We start from the raw sequence: 25,325 nt of genomic DNA, 5'->3' as shown, positions 1-25,325 counted from the left end.
GAATTAATCATGCAAAATAGATCCTCCCGGCAAAATATGTGTGGGCTCTTCTTTGCCATCTCTCATCTCTGATGTCACTCATTCAGGCTGCCATCATCCCGGGAGCAAGCCTGGGCCTTTCTGCCTTCGTACTGGGCCTGCTCACTGTGCCTCCCTGGTACTTACCCTCCCCCTGCACTTGTTCTCCTACTGCCTCTCCGTAGTCTTCATGTCCAGAGAGAGATCTCTTACCTTCGTTCCCCACTTTGACATGTAAATATATTTAAAAATATACTTTGTTCTTTCCCTAACACATGAACTAAGACTGTTAGTAACTGGCGTCATCATGAGAGCAGATGCAGTATTGTAAAAGCAGACATAACAGGGACCTGATAAGAGTTTGTGGAAGGCAGAGGTACCTTTGTGACGCCCATCTGGAATAGAGTACATGGACCTGCGCTAAGTAGGGCTAGGTAGCCAGGCATATGTAATTTAAACTCATAAATGAAATCACTTGACTGAGAGCATGTTGGGAGAAAAGAAGAGGGCTAACATCTGTGCTCATTCTTGACACATCCTAGAAGGATTTCACATGAGTGTAGGTCCTGAGAGAATACCAAGATAGATTGATTGGTAGAAGAGAGGTTATCTTGGATCACAGGACTGAACAAGCTGGGGGGGGGGGGTGCAGCACTGGAAAAGCTGGGAGTGTGCAGGGCCATAAAGGCCAGAAGTGACGAGAGTCTAGGAGGCTGCTGTGATGGCAACAGATAAACATTCTGGACCAAGGAAAACAAGCACAGACAGTATCCACTGCCCTAGCCACAGGTGGGGACCGCTTGGCGGGATGGAAGAGGTGAGGTGGGCTAACAGAGCAGCCATCTGTCTGAACACTGGGGAGAAAGTGGGGGAAGGTGACAAGGGGCAAACATGGCAACTGTTGAAAGAAGCAGGGCTCCAACGATGCAGACAAGAACTGGATTAATGCAGATGTGATGGAGGCTCAGCGTTTACAGGACAGGAAGGGGTGGTTGGGGTTGGTTCTACTACAAGTAAAAGAAACGAGTGAGTCCTCTGTGGTACACAATGGCTGAACTCCAGGACACTGGCTTAGCTTTGGGGGAGCAGCTTACACGCATGGACCTGGGAGCCACACAGCTCTTCCTCATCCACCCTCTAGCTTCTATTCCAGACCTGCCTCAAGAGTCACCTGCGATCATGTACATAGAGTCTCTACCCAGGGCCAGATCCCCACAGAGAAATGAGGTGGCTGTCAGAGTTGAAGAGAATATCAATAATAGCAGGTCAACTCATATTCTAATTTCTTTTAAAATATTTCAGGAAGCACATGGCGTCTTAGGCAGCAGATATGCTAGATAAGCTAGTGGCTGGTGCTCTTCTACAGTCTCATCAGTAGGAGGGCCTGTTGTCTAGATATGTAAAAAACACCATTTGCTTTAACGATCTAGGAATGTCTGAGGAGGCTCAGTCAGTGGTTTTCTGAAGCGTCTTTCCCATTTTGTGGTTTTGCATTACTTGCACTTTGAGGAGACGGCTGAGGTTCACACATTGCCCAAAATCAGAGTGATGTAATCTTCCTGCCTGCACTGGTCCACAGGTTCAGATGGCTTTCTCAGTGAACTGTGCTGGCTCAGGGTAACTCTGGTCGTATACCCTGAGCACATCCACTGAGTTGATGTGTACAGACACTTATTATGAGGATCTATGAGTCAGTTCCTCTTGTGAGACTTCCCAGCATCAGTTTGTGTATCAATAATGCCAGCCAGAGATCCTTCCATTTGCCACGTGATGGCAGATCTCACACAGGCAGACCATAGCAGGCGGTGGGTCCCTGAGCCTAGTGCAGTGGAAGGCACCTACCCTAGTGTGGTAGGTGGGACTTGTAGGCACTGCAGATCCTGCCATCTAAGTGTGTGGCTGTAGCGCCTCGGCTTGTGCAGTGTCTGAATGTGCTGATTGCCTTTCCTAGACGGCACCTCTACCATCTGTCCACAAAGCTTATGCTGCCCAACTATCACTGTCTCCCTTTCTCCTCAGTCACATTTGGGTCACAGCCATTTCCTCTCTCCTCTCCTCTCCTCTCCCCAGTGGACCGAATTGTAGGTCTGGATCAAGTCACTGGTATGACTGAGACAGCTTTTGGCTCTGCATACAAAACCAAGAAGGGCATGTTCCGAACGGTCGGGCAACTCTACAAAGAGTCTCTCACCAAGCTGATGGCGACTCTCCGAAACACCAACCCCAACTTCGTCCGCTGCATCATTCCAAATCACGAGAAGCGGGTATGTGAGACCGAGCGCTTGCGTGTTCTGAAGTGGGTATGTGAGACCGAGCGCATACATGTTCTAAGTTATGGAGCCGGGATGCTGTGATTAAACTGGAAAACTTGTCTGCTTGATTAGGCTGGAAAGCTGGACCCACATCTCGTGCTAGATCAGCTCCGCTGTAATGGTGTCCTGGAAGGGATCAGGATCTGTCGCCAGGGATTCCCCAACCGGATAGTCTTCCAGGAATTCAGACAGAGGTATCGCTAACTTCTACCTTTTTTGTCTGTATGTCTAAATACACCTTAGCATGAACGAAAATGCCGATATGATAAGGACGATTTTCCTTTATTCCCTGCAAAGGGGAGATCCTGATTTTCCTGTACAAAGGAAAAGCAGCTTCCACATGCTGAAGAACATATTCCATCTTCATACCCAGAACTTAGCTGTGAGATGAGACGGACAGCTGGAAACTTAATGTTTGTTCAACCATGTCTACTCGAAATTGTTTCTCTAGACAGGGTTTCACTGCGTAGCCCTAGCTGTCCTGGAACTTACTCTGTAGATCAAATTAGCCTTAAACACACAGAGATCTGCCTGCCTCTGCCTCTAGAGTGCTGGGATTAAAGGCAGATGCATCATCACCAGGCTTAATATAAAAATAGATGAATAATGTATGTTAAAATACAAATAAAAAGAAATTTAAAATCCTCCAATAAGGATTCCTGAAAATATTTTAGGATGTTCCTATCTTTCTTGAGTAAATGAATCTGTATGCGTATAAATTTTTCTTGTGTGTGTGTGTGTGTGTGTGTGTGTGTGTGTGTGTGTGTGTGTACAATGACAGACCTTAACAAGAATAGAGACAGAAAGAGACTAGAAAACGAGAGACAGCTTGACAGGTTTGCAGTGAAGACTGATGCAGACAGGGTGGGAAGTGCTTACGGGTTAATTCTCTAAAGTTATTAACACCGTTGCTTTTCTCCATTGATCTTCTGGAAATCAGATCTCAAAGTATTTCCACTGTTGATCCATAAAATAATGAGGGGCTTCCAGATCAAAGCAGGGTCCTCAGGGCCTAAGTCACCTCACTCCCACCCCTCACCCACCTTGGTCTCAGACAAGTCGACTCAAGAGACTGCTGCAGCTGTCTAATAGTCACTTTCTATTGCTGGGGGAAAGGCATTAGTGGCATCTGGGACACCGAGTTATAATGGCTGCCTTTCTGCTGCAGATTTTCCTAACTGAGGTGTGACTGTGTACACTGAGGTACCACATTTAAGCACACAACTCTGAGTATGAGCACACCCAGGCCTGTGCCCTGCTGAATGTCACCCTCTTGTCTTCTGGGGTTCCAAATAGAAGCCCATGGCCATTGCTTCTACAGCCTTTTCTGCTCTCTGATAAATACTTACCAGCTCACTGGCTGAAAGTACAAAAAGCCAAATGATCTCATCTTAAAGATATGAACATTTTGTGGGAAATGAAGGAAAATACAAGGTTTTCAGATTCTTCTCTGCCATAGCACTAAGCCTGTGCTTTGATCTGTCTGAGAGAATCTAAGTAGGAACTGGACCTGCAAAGGGCCTGGGGTCATCTGCCCAGTCCTTGCTCTGTTCTCAATTTGTGTACTCCCGTTCATGATGTCTACATTTTTCTTTCTCCAGATATGAGATCCTAACTCCCAATGCCATTCCTAAAGGCTTCATGGATGGCAAACAGGCCTGTGAGCGAATGGTAAGATTTCCTCTTTTGTTGTTGTTTTGGGGTTTTGTTTTTGTTTGTTTTTTTTTGTTTTTTTTTTTTTTTTCGAGACAGGGTTTCTCTGTGTAGCCCTGGCTGTCCTGGAACTCACTCTGTAGACCAGGCCGAGCTCAAACTCAGAAACCCGCCTGCCTCTGCCTCCCAAGTGCTGGGATTAAAGGTGTGCGCCACCACTGCTCGGCTGGTTTTGGGTTTTTTTGAGAGGGTCTCTACTGTGTAACCCCTTCTATCCTGGAACTCCCAGAGATTTGCCTGCCTCTGCCTCCCAAGTGTGCACCACTACATCTGGATTCTTTTTTAATTATTATTCTGATTTTCCTATAGCAAAAATAAACAGGTTTCTTCTCTCTTAGATCCGAGCTTTAGAACTGGACCCAAACCTGTATAGAATTGGACAGAGCAAGATATTTTTCCGAGCTGGAGTTTTGGCGCACTTAGAAGAAGAAAGGGATTTAAAAATCACTGATATCATCATCTTTTTCCAAGCTGTATGCAGAGGCTACCTAGCCAGGAAGTGAGTGGACTTGGGCTCACCATCTCTGATGCAGAGTTGGGCTGGGCATTGTGTTTGTACCATGATGCAAAAGAGCATGAGACTGACAGGCTCTAGCCTTGTGGACCATGCATTCCCACGGGAGCAGCATCTGGAAGAACAGATGCACATCCCAAACAACACACAGGCACCAGGGAAACACAGAGGGCCAAGAAGTGAAACGAAAGGGTGGGAGTTCAGCCAAAGCCGTGCCCCAGGGAGCTTTGCTGTAAGACAGTCTTCCCTGGAACACCCCTGAAGTGTGCTTTCCTTACTGTTCCCCAGGGCCTTTGCCAAGAAACAGCAACAGCTAAGTGCCTTAAAGGTCCTGCAGCGGAACTGTGCGGCATACCTGAAGCTGCGACACTGGCAGTGGTGGCGTGTCTTCACGAAGGTGGGTGGGGCCAAGGGCCTCCTAAAGACCTTTCTGCATGGCGCCTGGATCAGCAGGACAGATGCAGAGCTGTGGTGATCAACTATTTACCTTGTCATAGGTGAAGCCTCTGCTCCAGGTGACCCGCCAGGAGGAGGAACTCCAGGCAAAGGACGAGGAGCTGCTGAAGGTGAAGGAGAAGCAGACGAAGGTGGAAGGGGAGCTCGAGGAGATGGAGCGGAAGCACCAGCAGGTGTGCAACCCCTCTGCACGCAGTGTCCTGACAGAGTTGTGCCGTCACGTGTTAATTATGAGTGGCCACACCCACTGCCTCACTGTGTTACCAGGGAGGGTTTTCTCTCATTTTTGAAGTGTGTGTTTTCACCGTAGAGTTAATCACTACATTGGGCCTTATGGTTTAGATTTATGTAAATTAGAATCAACCTCGACTCCTGCCCCTCTCCTTTCCTGACCTTTGGACACACAGTAGATGTGTTTGCTGTGAAGCTTGTGTTTAATCCTGTGTGAGGTGGGGCTCCTGGTGCTGTCTGCTCTTGCCTACTTGTGAAGAGAGAGAAACGTGAAGGGCCGAATGGCCAGGCAGGGCCCCACTCCAGCTTCTCTAGCCACAGGGGTGTGGCCCTGCTGAGGCACTTGCTCTGAAACGTTCATGGGCGACAGCAACAATATCAATGCTGAAGGCGAGAACATCATTTGTATGTGATAGGCAAGAACTTTGTTTGTTGTTAGAGTTTTGTTTTGATTTGATTTGTTTGTTCAGTAGAGTCTCACTTTGTAGCCCAGGCTGGTCTCACATTCATGGCAATCCTCTCCAGCCTCCCATGGACTGGGATTACAGGAAGGAGCCACCACACCTGGAACCTTTATAACACTTTACTAGTCCCCTCTCCTATTTATGGTCCCTTCCTAACATAATAGACAAGCTATAATTCTTAAAGTGGTAAGAACTTAGTATTTATTATTCAAGATAACTTAGGGCAGTAGAAACAACCAAAAATCTTTCCTGTAGTTTGTTTGTTTGTTTGTTTTGAGGTAAGCTCTCTTTGTATACCCTTGGCTGGCCTGGATCTTGCTGTGGTGACCAGGCTGGCCTGGTACTCACTGAGATCATGCCTGTGTGTCCCATGGCACTGACTGCTGAAACCATGGTCAGAGTGTTCTGTATGCACCCTGGGCAAGTGACATCCCTGTAGACATCCTATGGTGTATGCATGCACCCTGAGTGAGTGACATCCCTGTGGTGTGTGCACCCTGGGTGAGTGACATCCCTGTGGTGTGTGCACCCTGGGTGAGTGACATCCCTGTGGTGTGTGCACCCTGGGCGAGTGGTATCCCTGTGGTGTGTGCACCCTGGGTGAGTGGTATCCCTGTGGTGCGTGCACACTGGGTGAGTGACATCCTGTGGTGTGTGCACCCTGGGTGAGTGACATCCCTGTGGTGCGTGCACCCTGGGTGAGTGACATCCTATGGTGTGTGCACCCTGGGTGAGTCACATCCCTGTGGTGTGTGCACCCTGGGCAAGTGGTATCCCTGTGGTGTGTGCACCCTGGGTGAGTGGTATCCCTGTGATGTGTGCACCCTGTGAGAGTGACATCCTGTGGTGTGTGTACCCTGGGTAAGCGACATCCCTGTGGTGTGTGCACCCTGGGCGAGTGACCACACCACACTCTGAATTGTCCTTTCAGCTCCTGGAAGAGAAGAATATCCTGGCAGAACAACTGCAAGCCGAGACTGAGCTCTTTGCTGAAGCAGAAGAGATGAGAGCAAGACTTGCTGCCAAAAAGCAGGAACTGGAAGAGATTCTCCATGACCTCGAGTCCAGGGTAGAGGAGGAGGAAGAGCGAAACCAGATCCTGCAGAACGAGAAAAAGAAGATGCAAGCGCACATCCAGGTGCCTGCCGCGGTTCTTAGAACTCCCTTCTGGGTCTGCTGAGCACATGGATTCCCGTGTCTATGAGAATAGGTCCTGTGTACCACTCATTCATTTGAACCCTAGATTTAACAAGTTTTCTGCAAACACAGGTTTATTATTTCAGTAGGAATCCTTTGTGTTCCAGTGTGTCATCTTAAAATGTGAAGATACAAGGTCAGAATCCACCCAGGGTCTGGAGCATTCCATGGCCCTGGGGTGTTTCTTTATGTTGTTATAATTCTTACACTCACCCCAGTGATTACATGGGCATCTCCTGCTAGCTTGGTTCATAAGAAATGTACAGCACAGGGAACAATTAACCCCCGCCTGGTACCTTAAAGTATCAGCTCTGTTCACAGAGCACACTACCATGTAGAGTGTATCCATTCAGAGCTACCTTAGCATTCTTTTAAATCTTTGTTGGGGGCTGGGGCGCAGGTGCCACATGACTGGTGCGGAGCTCAGAGGATGGCTGGAGCCAGTTCTCTCCTTCTCCTTGCGGGTCCTGGGGACTGAGCTGGGATCGTTACACTTGTGCAACTAAAGCTCTGTCTGCAGAGCCATCTCACCAGCCTTGCCGCTTATGTTTTAATACATTTTTTGGTATGTGTGTGTCATGCTATAAAGGTCAGAAGACAACCTATAGGAGCCAATCTTCTCTGGTGTGGGTCCAGGTGACAGCAGGCTTGGCAGCAGGGACCTTTGTCCCCTGAACCATCTTCCTGGCCCTCTCCCTATTTTTTAAATTAAATTCTAACTACTTTATATGAGATGCTTGCAATTCTTTACTTAAAGACTAGCATCTCCTTAAACACAAATATGTCCTGCACTGCAGTTAGCGGCTCGCTTTGATTTTCATGGTATGAGGTTCGCATTCTCCTAAACACACACAGGCTGCTGCGTCACTGTTTCAATTTATCATCTCCTTTATGACTGAAAACTGGTTCAAGTGCAACCTAAGATTCCTCTTGGCGTTATGAAATTACTAGGTAGGTATTAGGCTCTTTTTCCCCTCGTGTAGAATGTTAGGTTCCTAATGGACTACATAGCCCTGAGAACCGAGTTTGGACCCTCGTGTGGCTTTTGTTGTTTTCCTCTGCCTCTGAGACTTTGGGTGATTTTTGATCACCATTTTAACTAGAACTGTCTTTCTATTTGGTTTTGAAGATAAGTTTCTTGGTTTTAGCATTACTATAATTATCGTAGAAAACCTACAACATAGAAAAGTAAATAGAGGCCCTCCCCTCGCCCCTTCCCACTCCATCACTTTTTAAGAATTGTCTGAAACGCATACAGATGTTTAGTCACTGAAATTTTACTTGAAGACACTGCTGTGCTTTTGCCCCCTGTGAGTGTGCAGAGTAGGAGCAGTTAGCAAAATCCAGGCAGCAAGGAGACACAGCCTGAAGCAGTAAGAGAAGACAGACTGACCTAGAGATCAGAGAAGGCTTGAAAGGCCTCTCAGTCACAGCGGTCCTTGGAGGTCCTTGGAGATTCCGATTCGAGCAAACGCATTTGTTAAAGCACCTTTCGTTTGTATTGAGAGATGCAGCCCGGAAGCTTTTTAGAAGTAGCACACTTAGGGTTTGCTTACGGATAAGCCAAAGGAAAAGGAAGATGGTGGAGGTCCCAGTGAAGGAGACGGGTCCTGAGGTGACCCATTACAGACACTTGAGGTGGCGTGAGGGTCACTGTGCCCTTGGAGATGTGTGAAGTTTTTCTAACAAAGGTCACCTTCACACCTCACAAAGTTCTGAAATTAACCATAAGTAAAACCTTTAAGCAGCATTATTATTGTGTTAATGCGTACAACCATGACCACTGTAACATGTTTAGTATCATATAAATAACACAGGATGTGACCCAGATAAGCATGGCAGAGTAGAAGCGTGTGGGTGCCTAGAGCTCCCTCAGCTGTGCGCTCCCCTCAGGGAGCAGGGCACTTGCTCTAGAGAGCGTGTCTGAGGCGGTGCCGCTGTCCCAGTTATAGTTCCTGTGTTGCTGACTGTATTGTCCCATGTGCCTTTCAATTACATGTTATACCTCCTCACAAATGTTGCCAAAGCCTTTTGCAGCATGCTCATAGTTTTGTGGTAGTCTATGTGTTTGGCTTGGTCTGCTGGTGTTAATGCAGCCCAGGCTAGCCTGCAGCTCACGCCCTCCCTTACGTCAGCCTCCTGAGCTCTGGGGTTACAGCCACTGCTGCCGCCCAGCTCACTGTGTGATTTTTTTTTTTAATCCGAATCACCCTGACAATTCCCTGCAGTTGTCTTTGAAAGCATGTTTGCAGAGCTCGCCATGTTGGACTGAGCCAGTTTATACTTAACCCTGTGAGGTGCACACATCTGTCTCCTACTTGCAAATAACAATACAAGTAAGCCATTTTTCCTGTGTGCTCTTGCTATACAGCTGAATCTGGTAGAGAAACGGGAGAAATTGATGTAGGCTTTTTTTCCACCAGGACCTAGAAGAACAGCTGGATGAGGAAGAGGGGGCCCGGCAAAAGCTACAGCTGGAGAAGGTGACGGCAGAGGCTAAAATCAAGAAGATGGAAGAGGAGGTTTTGCTTCTAGAAGACCAGAATTCCAAATTTATCAAAGTAAGACCCCTTCCAGAGGGCACCGCTGTCAGATACAGAAGAGAGCTGGCACGTTCACTAAATGTGGCTCCGCGAGAGGGAGAGGAAGCCTAGAGAAAATTTCAGTGGCATTTACTTTCTCTGCAAAGCTTCCTGTTTAGATCCTGAAGACGGGCTCTATTTAGCCAGATGTCCTTACAACATTTCCAGTCTGTTCCATCTACACCACTTGTAGTGCATCTGGTATTTGGACTCTGGGCACAAGGCAGGTAGCAGGCTGCCCTGCTGCCCTGGAGAGCACTGCCCCACCTCCAGGCCCCAGTTACCCACTTTCTCATATCAGAGAGAATCCTAGTCTTGCATGTCTTTTCTGAAATAGATTTTTTTTTGTCACTTAGGAAAAGAAACTCATGGAAGATCGAATTGCTGAGTGTTCCTCTCAGCTGGCTGAAGAGGAAGAAAAGGCAAAAAACTTGGCCAAAATCAGGAATAAGCAAGAAGTGATGATCTCAGATTTAGAAGGTTGGTATCAGCGCCGAGACCCGAGTGTCATGGTTGTGCCTGAGTCAGAACAGTCAAGCGAGCGCTTAGCTGAGTTCTGTTACAGAGATCCTCACAGGTCGGGTGGCTCGGGTTTGGCGGAATGGGATTCAGATGGGTTCCTTTGTTCTTTTTAACTTGCTTTTAATGGAGATTCTGTGCAGTGGATCCAAATCCTGAGGATGTGCCTGGGTGACACCTTACAAAGAGATTGGCCAGTGGCAGAGCCTGGTGGGACAGAGGTAAAACTGGGGGGAGAGAGGCAGCATCAACAACTCTGGCTGATGGTGATGTCATAATCAGGATGGCCGAAGACAGGACAAAAGCTATGAGGTCAGATGACCTGTCCTTGGCCCTGTAGCTAGCTAGCGTTGTCTGTACAGGCCCTGCAGAGGTGTGCCCACCAGCTTTCTTATGCGTACTTTTCAATGGGAAACTTGGGCTTATTTTAAAAAAAAAAAAAAAAAGATACTTGAGGTTGGGAAGTATTTTTTGGTGCTTTTTTTGTTTGTTTGGAATTTTTTTGGGGGGGGGATTTTTTTTTTTTTTTTGGTTTTATTTTGGTTGATGTAGATAAAAGATGTAACGTTGGCATAAACTTATTTTCGTCAACTTCCTTGCTACCTACCCTCTGGGTCCTCTGCTAGAGAGGTGCCCATGAGGCAGATGTGCCCATCCTGGGACATGCTCTTAGAGGAAGGGCTCCTGTCAAAGAATTCAGGGCTCACAGGTCCCACTGCTCGCACACCACAGGAGCAGAAGTCGTCACCATCCACGAGAGGCTGGCAAGACGTGGCTTCCTCCTGCTCCTCCGTCCGCTCTCCCCTGTGCTGCTTGGGGCTAGGGGGCTGGCCTAGGGTTAGGCAGTGATCCTCCATTAGCTCCCCTCCTAGTTCTTGGCATAGGGATGGTGTGATACAGCCCCAGATCATCTGGGCTCTTAGCTTTCCAAAAGCAAGGACAATACCCAACTTCTCCTTCAAATCCTATCTGTAATCTCATTCCTCTCATCGCCACTCCATCCTGGTGGCTCTCAGATGACCAAGCACTCGACTCAGGGTTACCAGAGCCGTGACCACATCCATTTACTGTGTGTGTTCTGCCGTGTGGTGAAGGGTTGCTTCTGTCTTGCCTTACAGAACGATTGAAAAAGGAGGAGAAAACTCGGCAGGAACTGGAAAAGGCCAAACGGAAGCTAGATGGTGAGACAACCGATCTGCAGGACCAGATCGCGGAGCTGCAGGCCCAGGTCGAGGAGCTCAAAGTCCAGTTGACCAAGAAGGAGGAGGAGCTTCAGGGGGCGCTGGCCAGGTCTGCAGTCAGGAGGCACCCGGACGGGCAGGCCTTGTGTCTGGAGCATAGGAAAGCCCCAGGGAACGCGATGCTGTCTCTTTGATGTTGGTTATAACATAAGTTCATGAAAAACCCAGCAGCACACAAGTAGTGTCAGAGCACTGAGATCTCACAAGATGGTCAGTGTTTACACTTGCAAATGATTGTCACATCTCAGTGAGCCTGGGAGGCCTGCACCAGAGAGCAAGCCACTTTACCATACCAGCCGTTTCCTTTCTGTATGTTACAGATTAGTTTCAGTATGTTTTGGGACTTTGGAGGAAATAACATTCAGAAATATTTCCTCTTACTCTATAATCTGATTTTTAGTCCAAAGCCATTTGGAATATTGAAACCATTTATTTCTATCTAATTAAAGAGTTAACTACCTGGCTCCACAGTCTTGGAGTTTAATTTGTACATGTTTTGATTAAGAACAACTTGTAACAGGGCGGAGCTGTAACAGCTGGTACAGTACTTGCTTACGGTCACAAACCCCCAGCTCTGATCCCGGCACTGCAGAAGACTGAGTGTATAGAGCTGGTACCTATAATCCCAGGAGGTGGAGGCAGGGGGATGAAAAGTGCACAGCCATCCCCAGTTCTGCGAGTCCAGCTGGGTGCTCTTTAGCATGGAAACAGGCTGCTCACTTGTGTGAGCCAATCAGGAAGTCCTGTGGACATTTAAACCAAGCATGTACGTTCAAAGATGTCCCAAAGAACGAGGGAGCTGAAGGGGTGGAGGTTGCAGGCCTTGGACTCCACCGGGGTTTGTTCCAGCTGGCGGACCACCCACTCCAGCAGTGTTCTGGTCAGAACATGTACAGTAGAGAAACACTCTCACTTTGACTTGCAGAGCTCTTGGTGCCTTCCAGTCATTTACCTGGGAACCTACTGCCACCAGCAGGCCCCAGGGAAGGGGGGAGGGGTGCTGTCAGGCAGGAGACCGCCCATCCACACGCATCCTCAGTGTCTCTGCGCCTGGATCTTTTGACAGAGGAGATGACGAGACGCTGCACAAGAATAATGCACTTAAGGTTGCACGGGAGCTGCAGGCCCAAATCGCCGAGCTGCAGGAAGACTTTGAGTCTGAAAAGGCTTCGAGGAACAAGGCTGAGAAGCAAAAACGGGACTTGAGTGAGGAGCTGGAAGCTCTGAAGACAGAACTGGAGGACACCCTGGACACCACAGCCGCTCAGCAGGAGCTCCGGTGAGTGGGCTCTCCACCCCACTCCATACTGACACCTGCTTCCTCTGGAAGGGTGACAGGACAGCTGGTGATGGAGTGAGTAGCTGTGGTTAGTGACCAGCCACACGGCAGACTGAGATGTGAGACAATGGCAGAAGTTTTAGTCGGGAGGGGACAAGAGGCAGGACCAGAGGGAAAGACAAGGTAAACATAGAAGAATGGAGCGGCCGCACCTACAGGCAGTACAGTAGCCATGAATGCTGAAGTGAAGTGGGGGGCGGGGGGACAAACTGGTGCAAAGCCCAGAGAGACAGCTTAGACAGAGTGCTTGCTGAGTATGCGGTGGGCCCTGGGTTCAATCCCAACTATGTCAGAAAGGAAAAAGAGTGAGCACAGGCCTCAGGCATGGTAGTGTACTACCCAACAGCTAGGCAGGGCTATACCCACAAGCATAGGTAGATATGGCCTGAGAAGGTCATAGGAACCTATCGCTATCAGCCTATAGAGAGTCCCAACTCACAGCCGAGGCAGGGCCACTGGCAATGTAGATGTCATCTGTGATGCCAGTGGGACACCGGTCACCTTGCTGGCCTTGCCTCCTGCCTGCCACCACTCCCGCCTTGGGAATGTGAGTCCAGACAGAAGGGACCCACACTGCCTGGGCTAATGACTGGGCTTGTTATGCCAGTGTGCGCACACACATACACACACACACACACACCTATCAGACACTCTAGGATACGGACGATGGGCGAGCCACCATGGTCCCAGAGGAAGGCTACACTGTCAGATTAAAGTTAAGACAGACAGATGGTTTCTTGGATTCAGTATTCAAGAGAGAAGTAGGCGTGACACTGAGTACTCAGAAGCAAGGATTAATATCAGGAAAGCCAATGGCCCCTGACCCCAGGTCAGGATGTGACATCTGGATCTACTCATTGTCCGGGAAGCAGGTCCTGGGGGAGAATGACAGATCTGTGTCTAGATAGCAGCTGACTGCAGCAAACAGCGAGCCCAGGGCAGACCCAAGTTTCCAGAGCACTCAGCAAAGGCCCAGCGGCCAGCACTGGGTTTGGCCACAAATGTGCATTAGTGTTTCAAGTTCTGGCCTGCTTTTCAAAGCTTCTGCTTGTGACAATTCAGACGTACTAATGTAGGGCTTTGCAGGAGCGAGGTTCACCTTACTGGTTTCAGTGGGCAAGCAGGTGGTAGTCAGAGGGCCAGCCGGCCACAGGCAGGAGCTCCACCATGGAGCTGCATCGCAGCCTCTGGTCTCCATCTCTGTCAAGCTCTGTGCCTAGACATGATGCTCAGGTTGACGGATCCAAAACCCAGCTTGTCATGTGTAGGAGCTAAATTCCCTTCTGGTTAGTAAAATAACTGGGTCGTTCATGGTTACCCCCATATGTCATACAGTTATAAAATACTAGTGAGCCATACAGGGGTGTTTGATGCTAGTGATCTTCACGACGAGGTGCAGTTATGTAACCCTTCAACCTCACTCTAAGCATTCAAGTCCTGTGATCCTTTGGTGTGCCAGTCGGTACCAGGCACTGACCCCAAGACCTCTTCTAGAGAGATGTGATCCTTCAACCTGCCTTATCTTCCCTCTCCCAAGCTCCGTCAGGAAAGGGCTGAAGGACGGACATTAGTTCCCTGAAACTGCCTCTTTACAAGGGTGACAAGAAAGAGGCTTGCTTACAGTGTGGCCCACCTTTGCTGCTACGAGCCTTGTGGGATTTACCTCAGAGAGTTGGCTAGACGGAGGAAGCTTGGCGTCGTGTTGCACACACTGCCTAGGAGGACTAGATGGCGTTTATGGGGATCACAGTGAATCCTGGCTGTAGGTCATGTGGAGCTGCACTGCTTCTAGAAGGGTGTCCGGTGCCACCGTGGTGAGCATGCCCGCTTACTGGAGAGCGCATGGCTGCGGTTGTCAGAGGACGTCCTGAAGGCTTCCTAAGCAGGGACAGCACATACATGGGGTTAATTTCATTGCTTAGCCAATTCTGATCTTCATACTTTAAAAAAATGTCTCTAGCACAAAACGTGAGCAAGAAGTGGCAGAGCTGAAGAAGGCTCTTGAGGATGAAACAAAGAACCACGAAGCTCAGATCCAGGACATGAGACAGAGGCATGCCACGGCGCTGGAGGAGCTTTCTGAGCAGCTGGAACAGGCTAAAAGGGTGAGGGCCGTGGCCGGGGCCGTGTCCCTCCCAGAGACCCCGCCCTAAGGCAGACCACCCCCCACACTAGCCCGCTCCCAGCCTTTGAGGAGCACAGAGCACCGCTGCACAGCCTCTGGCTGGGGTCAGGAGCCATGGGACCACTGTCAGCCCTTCCTGCCCTTCCACACCCCACTCCTCACCCACGTGGCTGTGCTCTCCCACGTGGGCCGCCTTCCTCCTCCTCCCCACAGACTTCCTGCCACCCTTCCCTGTGCAGGATGATGGTGTCAGTTAGTGAGGGTCAGTTTCTGCTGAGAGTCCTGGCTTCAGCACTGTCATTGTCATTTAAAGGATAAGGAGACTGAGGCTTAGCACATAAGCTTAGGTGGTCACTCAGCTAGTAAGTGGAAAGACAGATTCAAGCCAAGTTCCATGGCCACAGAGTCCGGGTAGCCTCATCTCTAACGTCAGCTAGTGGCTCAGAGAAACCCAACCCCTGTTCCAAACTCAGTAAGTTAGGAAAAATGTTTCTAACAAGTTGCAACCGAAGGCAGAGTTTCCCTCTGCCCTATATGGACAAGCAGAATTACACAGTCCGATGAGTTCTCTCAGTCCATAGTTAGTGCGGCGACAGCTCACAAGGTGCTGCACCCAGAACCCTGGCAGCTCAGGACAGTGGGTGTGCCCACAGGACTCTGCAGACAAAAGTAGTGCTTTTTATGGAGTGTATGAGACAGCTGATGAATTCCTCCCTCCCCTCTCCTAGTTCAAAGCCAATCTGGAGAAGAACAAACAGGGCCTGGAGACAGACAACAAGGAGCTGGCGTGTGAGGTGAAGGTGCTGCAGCAGGTGAAGGCGGAGTCGGAGCACAAGAGGAAGAAGCTGGATGCCCAGGTGCAGGAGCTCCACGCCAAGGTGTCAGAGGGCGACAGGCTCAGGGCAGAGCTGGCCGAGAAGGCAAACAAGCTACAGGTATGGACTCTGGTGTGCTCTGTTGCGTACCTGGAAAGTGCTGTCACAATTAAATCCGGGAACTCTTGAGTGTGTGTGTTATTACGATGACCAGTCCCCTTGAAGGATAAGATGGGTGAGTTTAGACCTGGCCGGTGCGGCTGCAGCTCAGCGCTTTCCACCTTCACCTTAGTCCAGTAAACACAAGAGCACTCAAGAAGCTGCAGGCTGCTCACAGAAGAGTTGAAAGTGTTACCTTGGCCCAGGTTCTTTTTCCTAACTTGGTTGTCATGTATTGTAAACCATAAAGCTAAATACTCTGGGACCCCCGAAATCAGTGTCTTTCTCATCTTTCCTAGAGAAATGAAGCCGCACATGGGCAAGCGTGTGCAAAGGCACTGGGGCAGAGATACCTTCAGTGTCTAGTCACGAACTCCAGGGCAGCAGTAAAGTGACTCCCAGCGGAGTCTGTGTTAGGAAAGAGGTGTTTGTGCTGCTGCCCCACTGCACAAAGTACAGAGGCCGGTTGTCACAGACATTCGAGGTCTCGCTGTGGTTCAGTGGTCTGTTCTAGTGAAGGAACATGGTACAGAGAAGGGAGCTGGAGCTAGCAGACTATGGAGGCCAGGTGGGGAGCCTCCAGCAGGGTGGGGACAGTGTGTCAATGTTACTCTTCAGGGACCCGGTCAGACACTCAGCAAAGTAGGCTGTTGCTGAGAGGTGGGTCATGTAGGAAGGACAGCAGCTGCTCGGCACAGGCCACGTGGTTTGCCCAGACAGTCTAGGCACAGTGGACCTAGGGAATTGTAGGACCCCACGTGAAATCCAACTTTCCAAATCTAGCCAGGGATGTCAGAAGCAGGCCCTTTAAGGAGAACAGCCTCTGGCCTGCTGTGTACAGAATATCCCTGTGTGCCCAGGGTGTGGGTGGGGGCTCTCACGGGTCTCGGGAGGTATTCTGAAAGGAACTGTTAGAATCAGTGTTACGAATGAACAAGGAGAATGGCATCAGTGGTTTCCCAGGAAGCACTGGGCTTCTGTGGACATAGCTACTCCCCCCCACCATTTCATCCTCACACAGCTCCACAGGCTGGGCTAGGAGGCTGTGGGTCACAGGAGCTAAGGGCCTCCTCTCTGGCCCTCTTCAGATCTCGGGGAGAAGAGGAGGTCCTCTTAACACCACAGATCTTCCCCGGTAGCTACCCTGCACTGAGAGCAGGGAAAGATGAGCTCTCGGAAGGACGCTACTACAAAATAGAAACAGGGCTAACTTGGTAAACACACAAGGTGCCTTCCAATAGTTCCCTGTGATAATATAACCAGAAGACACGGGAGGGCAGGGCACCCTGCTGCTCCTCCACTCTCTCTCTCTATGCACAACACACTCAAAAAATATAATAGTAGTAATAATAATAATAATGACATCTTAGACTTTTCCCCTTTTTAAAAATTTATTCTGAGCACGCATGCATGAGTGGGCACATTTTTTGAGATGGGGTTTGTCTGGGTAGCCATGGCTGTCCTGGAACTTGCTCATAGGCCAGGATGACCTCACACAGAGATCCACCTGCCTCTACTGCTGCCTCTGCCTCTGCCTCTGCCTCCCTAGTACTAGGATTAAAGGTGTGGTCCACCACTGCATAGTCCACACGAATGTCTGTGCATCGCCTGTATGCCCGATGCTCACCAAGGTCAGAGGAGGTGCAGATGCCCTAGGATCAGAGTTACAGACCGTTATGAACTACCGTGTGGGTGCTGGGCACTAGATCTTCCAGAAGTGCAGCCAATGCTCTTACAGTCTGAGCCATCTCTCAGCCCGTCTTCAGACAGCTTTCTTGAGGAGATGGGGGGAAGTATCACACTCTTGCTAAAATCTGATCGTCAGCGACTTTATACTCACACTGAATGTACACCTCCTACGCTGGAAACATTTTGGCTGACTACTAGCATGATATTTCTTTCTGAGGCCCTTAGATGTCAGGCTTTGTAAGGATATAAAGTCCATGTGCCCCCAGTGTGTACCTAGTGTAAATTAACATGAAAGAAAACACCTGCTGGCCCAAACTGGCCCTTCACATCCTCCAGCTGGCGTGGTTTTGTCTTTTCATGGTCAAAGTAAAATACCAAGAGGATCAATATGCCCCCTGCCCTTTCCACCAGAGGTGTGGGGAGGCAGCTGCGGAGCAGGTCTTAGCTCCACTCTGGGTGGTAAACAGTCACTGAATTGGCTAGGAACAGTTCTCACGCACATGCGCACTCATGCACTGCTCTGATTTCTCTAAGAGCTGTAGTGATAGATCTTTTTCTCACTGTGGAACTGAACTTCATCCTCACCCCTTCGCAGAGTGAGCTGGATAATGTCTCAACCCTTCTGGAAGAAGCAGAGAAGAAAGGTTTTAAGTTTGCTAAGGATGCAGCTGGTCTCGAGTCTCAACTACAGGACACACAGGTACTCTGGGGGGCAAGGGATAGAGTTTGAAACAGCAGAACTTTTGGCCAACTGATAGGCCAAAATAAATAAAGTGGGAATAAAATAAACAAAGCTCTGAAGTTTAATGTTACATATGTGCCCAGAGCACATGCTGAACGCATTTCCATGATGGAGCAGCCAGTGAGACAAACACTGTGTCTACATTTGAGGTGAGGGGCAAAAATATGGGGGTAAAAGTCTCGGATAGACACAGAGTAATGAAGTTTCTAGGGATAAGTTCAGGATCCAGTGCAGGCCTGGAGCAGCCTGGTCAGGGAGTCCACAGGAGGCAAACGCTGTGTGTCACCTTGACAAGTTTTCCCTCTGAGCGCAGCAAGGATGTGGCTGCACATAGGTTTCAGGAAGTCAGTCAAGCTAAAAATAGGAAGGAAAAATGATCAGTGGGGTGGCTGAGACTTATCCTAAAGAAAAATGCCTGCAGAGTGCTGGGACTGAGGCAGGGGAGTGCGGAGGAAGAGACTACAGCAGGAACTGCATGTGTGGAAGGCAGAACAGTGTCACCAGGAACTAGGCAGAGTGGGTGTTTGCACGTGTCGCTTGCTGGGTATTTCTTGTCCATGGAGGTGCTTTCCTTTCATGGCACGATCATCAAGATTTACTTTCCTTTGGGTCTTTCGTTCTTCTGGTGGGATCGAGGCCCCGTGTTGGCTGCAGGTAACCTAGACGCCCACTCTTAAACACACAGGAGCTCCTTCAGGAGGAAACTCGGCAGAAACTCAACCTGAGTAGTCGGATCCGGCAGCTGGAGGAAGAGAAGAACAGCCTTCAGGAGCAGCAGGAGGAGGAAGAGGAGGCCAGGAAGAACCTGGAGAAGCAGGTGTTGGCCCTGCAGTCCCAGGTGTGTGTCGTTTTGGGGAGCAGCAATGCCCTAGATGTGTGCGGGGACAGTGGTGGCCTGGCCTCGTGGACTCTGCATTTGGAACAGCTAATTAGGTTGAACTAAATTAAGCTCGTTACATGGTTTATTTTTTTCTGTGACCCAGCCAGACACTGATGTCCTCTTCATAACCTCATAGCCTTTACAGACAGAAGCCTGGCTTCCATGGGGTTCCAGTATAGCTGCCATTTTACAGCTTAGCTAAGGGTTCTGTCCCAGGACTTGTGTTAAAATCATACCGTGCTGGATTATAATATTGAAAACGAGTGTTTATTCTTGAAATGCGAAAATCAGAGGAGTCCTTCTATGACCCTTGTGTCCTTACCCAAACCCTAGCTGGCCGACACCAAGAAGAAAGTGGACGATGACCTAGGAACCATTGAGAGCCTGGAAGAAGCCAAAAAGAAGCTGCTCAAGGACGTGGAGGCGCTGAGCCAGCGGCTGGAGGAGAAGGGCCTGGCCTATGACAAGCTGGAGAAGACCAAGAACCGGCTGCAGCAGGAGCTGGACGACCTGACGGTGGACCTGGACCACCAGCGCCAGATCGTCTCCAACTTGGAGAAGAAACAGAAGAAGTTCGACCAGGTGCGGGGTTGCCGGGACACAGGCCCTTAGTCCACATCCTGACAAGGCTCTCACTTTGGTTTGGGTTTTGGTTTTAGTCAATCCTTTCTTATTTAAAAGTAATACATATTTACACAGCGTTTAGAATGCATAAAAAGGAAGTGTGGGGATGCCCTGAGTCCTGCACAGGGTTCTTAGGACAGTCTCGGACTTGACAGTGTCTCCTTTGGGAACATGTGTGTCTGTATAATATGGGCGGGACCTAAGTGTCAGCCTAAAAGCCACGTTTCACATGAGCATGCACTTACAGCCTGCACAACGTGTACTTTGACTGTGACCTGTCCCATGCAGGCAGGTTGGAATTTTCCAGTTTCCACCTTGGGGTGCACCTGGATGGTCGGCTGCGGGGGTAGGGGAGTGATTAGGCTCGGTGAGTGGCATTTTCACTGGGCTCTGCTCTCACACAGCTGTTGGCAGAAGAGAAGGGCATCTCTGCTCGCTATGCAGAAGAGAGGGACCGGGCTGAAGCCGAGGCCAGAGAGAAAGAAACCAAAGCGCTCTCCCTGGCGCGGGCCCTTGAGGAGGCCTTGGAGGCCAAGGAGGAATTCGAGAGGCAGAACAAGCAGCTTCGAGCAGACATGGAAGACCTGATGAGCTCTAAAGACGACGTGGGGAAGAACGTAAGTCACCTGTAGTTGTGAGGGACAGAAAGGGCCTGGGACACAGGCCCATAGCAGAGCCCGCCAGAGCCCCATCCTGGAGGCAGATAGGGGCCAATCTGTTCTCATTCATCTGGGCCAAGATGCATGCGGAAATCTGCAGGCATGCCCGTGTGTACACGCATGCCCAGTGCCCTTGGGCAGACGAGGGCACTGGATCCCTGGGGACTTGACATGGGCTTGGTGCTTGGGAACTGCCATGTGGGCTGCTAATTGAACCCAGGTCCTCCCGAAGAGCAGTCTGTTCCTTACTGCTGAGACCATCTCCCCCGGCCCCAGATGTGGAATTCTTGCAGCAACCCTAGCAGGTAGCCAGATGCTGATCTTACCTTGGCCCTCCCTGCCCCAGTTCATCCTGGCAGAGGCACCACTCCGCACAGGCGTCTGCACTGTCAGTGCTTACAAACCCAGAAATTCCAAGGTGCCCTGGGAAAGAGAGGTTTGTGGGAACTGAAGCGCAGTTCCTCCACTCCCCACCCAGCCTTCCCTGTGAGGCCTAGGTGCCAGCCTCCAGCCTGTCGGTAGCTGTTAGAAGTTACAGTTCAGAGATTTCTGCGTGCTCTCACGTGGGCCTTCTCCATGCTAGTCCCTGTGCCCTCCCTCAGTATCTGACTAGCAGAGAGCTGCAGAGTAAATCTGGACCTGCAATTCAAAGGTGATGTTCTATGTGGCTCTTCTCCCAACTTTCAGTATTTTAAGGTTTTGAGACAGGGCTTCTCTGTGTAACGCCTTGGCTGTCCTGGAACTCGCTTTGTAGAACCACCAGTGTTGGCCTAGCACTCACAGAGCCTCCAGCCTCTGCATCACCGTGCCCTGCTTCCCCTGTTGTTACCACGTGCACTTTGTAGCCAGGCCCTGTTCTGTTGGCTTTGAAAAGTGTGGAAACAACCATAAAGAGAGGTATTGTCTGCATGGGACGGAAGCCATCTGACCATCTCATAGCTGATGGCCGCCTTCATCCCGCCGGGCCTTCTGCATATGGCTCCGTGGCCAAGAAGAGCACAGCCAGGGTAGAGCCAGCCATGTAAAGTGAAGAGGAGACTGTAGTGATTTCCGTAGTCGCTTTCTCGACAGTAGCCAACACTCTCACACTCGTGGTGACCGCTGAGGGACCAAACACTACTTAGGAAATGGACCTTCCTACATTCTACTGCTGCCCCTGCGAAGCTAATGTGATCGTGAGCCCATAGGTGTGCTTCAGAGGTCAGGCAGGTTAGCTGGGACAGGAGGTGGCGGTCCTCGGTACAGTTCCGGGCTCAGAAGGCTGGTCCTTGTAGAGGACACTGCTGAGAGAAAGGCCATGCATGCCCTGCTTCTCAGACTGCCTCCGTCGCAGGTCGTTGAGATCTCAGGAGCCTCGCCGTTGTGAGTGATTTCCTCTGAGGCGCTACGACTGTGCTTTAGCTTCAGAGCCCTGTCACTCGAATGCGGTGATTAAACCTCGGGGTGACCACGGAAGTGCAGGGTTAGGCCATGCTCACCAGTTCCCATGCCTCCTGTGCCGCAGGTGCACGAGCTGGAGAAGTCCAAGCGCGCCTTGGAGCAGCAGGTGGAGGAGATGAGGACGCAGCTGGAGGAGCTGGAGGACGAGCTGCAGGCCACCGAGGACGCCAAGCTCCGTCTGGAGGTCAACATGCAGGCCATGAAGGCCCAGTTCGAGAGGGACCTGCAAACCCGAGACGAGCAGAATGAAGAAAAGAAGCGGTTGCTGCTTAAGCAGGTGGGTGGAGGGGGCGCGGCCGTCAGGGCCTGGCTCGTGGGCTCTCGTAGACGGCCCAGCATTCAGCCCCGTAGTTGCCACTGGGAAGCAGTAGCTGGAGGAAATGTTGAGTCTGGCAGTAAATGGCTTAGATATTCTCTTTCTCCAATGTCACTGGTGCTTGGCTGTGCTGTCTGTCAAAGGAAAGCCATCGGAGTGCTCAGGGTGTGAGGACGGGGGACCAGCAGATGGGGGCACTGCAGATCCCATCACTCAGATACCATGGCCTCCTTAAATTACCCCCACCCCCTTTGGACGGCTGGGATCAAACCCAGGACTTTGCACACACTAAGTAAGTGCTCGACCACTGAGCACACCTACCCTTAAAGGGGTCATCCTTGAGAGAGAAAGAAAAGGGCTGATAATACATAATTTCATGTGTGTGCTTGGTTGGTTTGGATCATGGGGACAGGGTTTCTCTATGTACTCAAACTCAGACTTTAATTGCAAGTGCCTGGCTTATATTTAATTTTTTAAGCTAAAAAAGAATCTTATGATTGAGCTGGAGAGATGGCTCAGTGGTTCAGAGCACTGGCTGCTCTTCCAGAGGTCGTCCTGAGTTCAATCCCCAGTCCACATGGTAGCTCACAACCATCTCTAATGGGATCTGATGCCCTCTCTGGCCTTTAGGTAGGCATGCATATCATATTAAATATAGATAGAATACTCATAAAATATTTAAATAAATCGACCGTAACAAATTTTATGATTGATGTTTCTGAGGTAGGTGTGTGTGTGTGTGTGTTTACTTTGAAGATGATATTTGATACTTTGAATGGCCCTTGGAGTTCATGGAAACAAGTCTTGATTTATATTTAATTTTCTTTTCTTTTTTTTTTCTTTTTTTTTTTTCTTTTTTGGTTTTTCAAGACAGGGTTTATATTTAATTTTATTTTACTACTTTTATTTCATTAACATTAACTTGATTCATTCTTTATTGTTGACTAAGTTATGTGAAACTTAGAGAGTTAAAGCCACTTTTCTGGTGACCCTGTTTCTGTGGAGCGGCCTGGGCTGGGTTGGAGGAGCTGAGCTCGCCCTCCCCGGGCTGGGCTGGGCTGGGGGAGCTGAGCTCGCCCTCCTCGGGCTGGGCTGGGCTGGGCTGGGCTGGGCTGGGGGAGCTGAGCTCGCCCTCCCTGGGCTGGGGAGGCGCCTCAGCACTTGTGAGCAGCCAGGCTGAAGGGCGCTCGCACGACCTATGGCGGCAAACTTGCCAAGAGCTGTGCCTTTACAGTTCATCCCTTTCATACTGTTCTCTAGAAGTAAGTCCCCAAGTCCAGCCCACACAGGACTTCAGCTCTACCTCTTCAAGGACAAATTGTCCAAGAATTGGCAGACATATTTGAAAGCACACCTGAAGAATCTCAGGGCAGTTTCCATACCTAAAGAGCCGCTTTGCCCTGAGCGCAGCAGAGCCAGATCTGCAGTATATAGTCAGGTGCTGAGAATTTCACCACAGTGGAAGCAACTGCCCTGTCCTGTCCCTTCCCCCACCTGGTCGTCTGCAGGAGCAGGTACAACAGAGCCTTGGTCCCCCTTGGAGAAGACCCTCACCCCAGACTTCTTGGTGTCAGAGAGCACCTCCCTTCCCACTCTGGTGCTGCTTCCACTGCAGTCCCTTGCCAGCCCCTCCCAGTTCGTGACAATTTGATCTGCTCAGAGCCCCCACTGCAAGACCACCTAGGGCGCCTACGTACACTATTGGGAGGACCTCCTGGATGAGTGGGAACGCAGGACAGACCAGGAAGCTCACGGCACAGCTGCAGAACTCACGCTGACCCAGCACCCAGTCTGGACAGTTTTAGTTCATTGTTGGTGTAGGCATTAGGATTGGATTGAAATGATAAAGTCTCTCTCTCCCTCCCTCCCTGCCTCATACAAGGGTACAAGTAACCAGGACTGCGCCATTCAGTCCAGTGGTATAGTTAAAGCTTCGAGAATGCCCCAGGATGAGGGGCCGCGGGGTTGCTCTTCCCCCAGCTCACGTTTGTCTGTGTCTCTCCTCCTCCTGTATTCTCTGAAGCGTCCCGTGCGTCCTTAGCTGCACAGCTGCTAGCTTCCCTTTGCTGGTCTATCAAGTGGGGCTTCTGCCTGGTCTGAAGCCCATAAGCCTGAGGGAGGCCACCTCTGGAGCCTGAATCCTGGGTCTGCCAAGCACATGAGTCAGACCTGGCTCCCCATAGCTCCAGACACAGTTAGCTAAGGTTAGGCTATAGCAGGAGCCCAGGATAATGTAATCCAACACCGTCCTTCAGGTGCGAGAGCTCGAGGCAGAGCTGGAGGATGAGCGGAAACAGCGGGCACTGGCTGTGGCTTCCAAGAAGAAGATGGAGATAGACCTGAAGGACCTTGAGGCTCAGATCGAGGCTGCGAACAAAGCCCGGGATGAAGTGATCAAGCAGCTTCGCAAACTTCAGGTAGGAGTGGCAGGCTTGCCTCTGTGGGAAGGGACACATGGCCTCACTGGAACCAAGATGAAACTGTGAAGCTGGGAGACAATGCAGCACCCAGCTGTCACCTTGTCACTGAGCCACTGTCATGCTATGGACCAGAGCAGCTGTCTCCTAAGTTACTGGATTGGCTTTTGAGACAGAACTGGGGATGCTGGCCAAGAGGAGCATCCTTGCAGCAATGTGGTCCTGAGCCCTAATGCCCTTAAGCAACACTTAACTGTCCAGCCACCTCTCCTGCACGGCTGGGAATGTAATCTTCAGATGCTCCAGCATCACTTCTGCTACCCAGATGATACAGTTCTATGGCCTCTATGAGATGATAAAGGCCAGTGTGGGGTGGCCCTGCTCTGACTAGGTACAGGCACTGATGGAAAGGGGGTAACTGGGACCTAAACTTCAGAAAGATCTTTAACTTCATAATTCTACAACTTCATGCATGCATTCAACAACTATCATCTTAGCCAAAGGCCAATGACGGACTGGGCTGTGTGTGGAACAGCCGCTGAATGAATGAACCACCTGACAGGAAATGCAGTGGTGACTGTTGGTTACAACTGCACACATGCAGACAAAGCATCTGTGCCTAGCAGGTTTATGAGCAGAGGATTCACTTCTGTGTACTTTCTCTAAAGCTGTCAGGATGGCTGAAGTAGAGCACCTGTTGCCCTTGCCCAGGATCAGCCCAGGTTTGGTTCCCACCCACCCAGCTCACAGGCTGCCCTCTTCTGGCCTCCATGGGTACTGCATTCATGTGGGACATGAGCATACAAACAGGCAAAACACACAATTTAAAACTTTTGAAGCGGAATACAAACTTTTATTTTGACTTGATAATTA

General features: G+C 50.1%; 1 protein-coding gene across 3 annotated transcripts in view; it reads left to right on the top strand.

Annotated features, from left to right (window-relative positions):
* Positions 1–25,325, top strand: part of Myh10 (myosin heavy chain 10) — a 122,409-nt gene that overhangs the window by 87,758 nt on the left and 9,326 nt on the right. For all 3 annotated transcript variants that reach the window (XM_052196902.1, XM_052196903.1, XM_052196904.1), the window contains exons 16-34: positions 2,089–2,282; positions 2,403–2,524; positions 3,932–4,001; positions 4,382–4,542; positions 4,846–4,954; positions 5,055–5,186; positions 6,640–6,846; positions 9,329–9,466; positions 9,844–9,967; positions 11,125–11,296; positions 12,314–12,526; positions 14,547–14,691; positions 15,440–15,646; positions 17,970–18,074; positions 18,802–18,954; positions 19,330–19,578; positions 20,025–20,237; positions 21,784–21,996; positions 24,291–24,452. In XM_052196902.1, the coding sequence (XP_052052862.1) occupies positions 2,089–2,282; positions 2,403–2,524; positions 3,932–4,001; positions 4,382–4,542; positions 4,846–4,954; positions 5,055–5,186; positions 6,640–6,846; positions 9,329–9,466; positions 9,844–9,967; positions 11,125–11,296; positions 12,314–12,526; positions 14,547–14,691; positions 15,440–15,646; positions 17,970–18,074; positions 18,802–18,954; positions 19,330–19,578; positions 20,025–20,237; positions 21,784–21,996; positions 24,291–24,452 (3,089 nt within the window). The remainder of the gene's footprint in view (positions 1–2,088; positions 2,283–2,402; positions 2,525–3,931; positions 4,002–4,381; positions 4,543–4,845; positions 4,955–5,054; positions 5,187–6,639; positions 6,847–9,328; positions 9,467–9,843; positions 9,968–11,124; positions 11,297–12,313; positions 12,527–14,546; positions 14,692–15,439; positions 15,647–17,969; positions 18,075–18,801; positions 18,955–19,329; positions 19,579–20,024; positions 20,238–21,783; positions 21,997–24,290; positions 24,453–25,325) is intronic.

The sequence above is a fragment of the Apodemus sylvaticus genome, chromosome 10, assembly GCF_947179515.1.
Source record: "Apodemus sylvaticus chromosome 10, mApoSyl1.1, whole genome shotgun sequence".
In the NCBI taxonomy this organism is placed as follows: domain Eukaryota; kingdom Metazoa; phylum Chordata; class Mammalia; order Rodentia; family Muridae; genus Apodemus; species Apodemus sylvaticus.
This window is presented reverse-complemented; position numbering and strand designations above follow the sequence as displayed.